Raw genomic sequence first — 2,501 nt, 5'->3', positions numbered from 1 at the left:
TCAGAGGAAAGGACAGGTTGCTTGGAATAGCAATAGCATCATCGATACTCTCTGTGTATATTGCAATGGAATCTATTGCCAGGCCTTTTAAAAGAATGTCTCTCAATATATTTAATGTGTGTCTCCTTTCATTTTCAGCTCTTGCTTATGGGTTTAGCCTGTACTTCATGAAAAGCAATCATGAGGATGGATTAATCATCGTTATTGCTATTTTTAATGCTATTATTATTACATCTATCCTTGGTATTATTATCATACACTTTTTGTGGGTAGCTGGCCTATTGGAAAGGATAAAGATCAAGTTTAGAAAGCATTGGTTTCATTGTCTACTACGACAGCAGAATCAAAAAGGGGCTCATGTTAATATGAGTGGATCATTCTTTGAACCTTACGATAGAGTGAGAGAACCACTCCTCTCCTCAGCTTGCGATAAATATTATTAACTGACAATCATTAATTTTGTGTGCTGTGTGAATTATTGTAATTTTTGCTGCATGTACATGCAACTGTATATACTTAGTTGGAAACTTCTTCATAGCAATTAAAGTGTTTTTTATTTTTTCTTATAATAATTTTTGCTAATAAAGCATCTAGAGTTACTGCTGTTATACCAAAACACCACAGTCAGTGAGTAACAACGATTGATTCATACTTACAAAAGTGACTTAAGAGAGTACCATGTCCTTCAGTTAACTATGAATAGTGTAATTAATTTCTGTAATTTTTCGTTGAACTTTTATACACATGTATTAAGTTACTGTAGACGATTACTCCACCCTGTGATTGTAGAACACACAATGTTTTCACAATAGTTTAATAGGAAAGAATTATGTAATGGATATGCATGTTCTTATGTTGTGTAGAAAATTTGAGCTGATTCTGGATTTATAAACTACTTAAGTTGCTCAAAAATCAGACACTGTACTGACTTTATTTTACTCTTAGACAAGATTTAGAGCCACACTAGTGGTACCAATGGAGTCCTCTAGTTAAGATAAGGTTCTCCAACAAGTCTGGCAATTAGCATAGGAGTTTGTTTTCCCAGTATAGCAAGGCTGCAAATTTTGTGGCAGCCATTTTAAATTGGGGTGACTTCTATCTACCGGTAAGTATGGCTACTGCATTAGATATTATATTACAAACATACACACATGCTCTCTCTCACATTACCTGTGTAGTATATTGTTTTTATGTACAAAATTAAGAGCGTCCACCATTTGAGAAAACTTTGTTAATACCTCAAGTTCTGATATTAGACTTAGCTGCTGTTTTAAGTAATGCTGCAATGAACTACAAGAATAGATCAAGAAACTAAATGTAATTAATAGCTAGTGTATTATTACTAATATACATAAAAGTTATTGTTTACTGTCAGCAAACTTTGGCCAAAACCCTGTACAAAAATTTTGGCCTGATTTTTAGTAACTTTAAAAATTCGTAATAAAATAAAATCTAATTTTGAGATGCCCCATAAAAAATACATTTACTGAACTGCAATAATGCTCTTACCCTCCATCGGCAAACTCCATTTCAATCATCATCAGTCCATCTTCTTCAAAGTTGTCGTAGTAACTGATAATGTGTGGGTGGTCCAGCATGGCCAGTATCTTTATCTCTGTAACTACGTTTTGTCTCTCGATCTTATTCAGTTCTAAGATGTTAATTTGCTTCAGTATCACTAGTGACTCATCCTCTTTTCTCTTGTATAATATTGCTTGACCATAAGCCCCTAATGAAGTAAATAATAATAAAAAATACTTGAGTTCTTTTTTCCTCCCTTTCCTACATATCCTCTATCTCCCCTACCCTCCTTTTTTTCCTATCATGTACAATGTCCTCCTACTATAGCAACTTCTTCCTTCTTCCCACCCTCTCTCTCCCTCTCTCTGTCACCTTTTCCAACTGTTTTTATTCTTTCATATTTCTCTAGTTTCATTAGAGTTGGGGCATTCCATTCCTTTAGCTTCTGTCCATCAAAGAACAGTGTGCCAATCTTCTCTCCGCCATCAACAGGACTGCCCCATATATCCTATGGCAAGAATGAAATCATACACTACATTGAATACTGAGATACATTCACATGTTGCAGAATTTATAAAAACCACTAAATATTATAATGTACCTAGTTTTACAGTATAAACAGAAACTTTGTACAGTTTTGTGCCCACATTAAAAAAGCCCGCACAGAATTGTAGCATTAATTTTAACAAAAATCCTTAACTACACTGTCTATATACAACATTATTACACACAATATAAAAAATGATGCATTATTATTATTATTATTATTATAAAAATAAAAATAACGAACATGTACAAAAACAATAACTAGAAGAAAAGAATAGGGGAAAGAGGGAGATCCCAGAGGAGACAACAGAAAAACAAAAGGGAAACATGAAAAAATAAGAAAAAAAAACTAGCTAAGAAAACAAACAAAAGAAAACAAAGTTAAATCTGGCCATCCAAGACAGAAGGAAGGGGAGGGAAGCGGCTAAGCCACA

At 33.7% G+C, this 2,501-nt stretch overlaps 1 protein-coding gene across 1 annotated transcript; it reads right to left on the bottom strand.

Annotated features, from left to right (window-relative positions):
• Positions 1-1,160: 1,160 nt before the first annotated feature.
• LOC109586813 (serine/threonine-protein kinase Nek8-like) lies at positions 1,161-2,267 on the bottom strand. The gene is made up of 3 exons (XM_020003026.1): positions 1,894-2,267; positions 1,510-1,729; positions 1,161-1,290 (listed from the first exon to the last, which is right to left on the bottom strand). Exons 1-3 carry the CDS (start codon positions 1,934-1,936, stop codon positions 1,167-1,169), a joined length of 387 nt encoding a protein of 128 aa, XP_019858585.1. The 5' UTR covers positions 1,937-2,267; the 3' UTR covers positions 1,161-1,166.
• Positions 2,268-2,501: the final 234 nt, after the last annotated feature.

This window comes from Amphimedon queenslandica, unplaced genomic scaffold (genome assembly GCF_000090795.2).
Source record: "Amphimedon queenslandica unplaced genomic scaffold, v1.1 AMPQUscaffold_12773, whole genome shotgun sequence".
In the NCBI taxonomy this organism is placed as follows: domain Eukaryota; kingdom Metazoa; phylum Porifera; class Demospongiae; order Haplosclerida; family Niphatidae; genus Amphimedon; species Amphimedon queenslandica.
The sequence above is the reverse complement of the archived record's forward strand: the minus strand, read 5'-3'. Positions and strand labels throughout refer to the sequence as shown.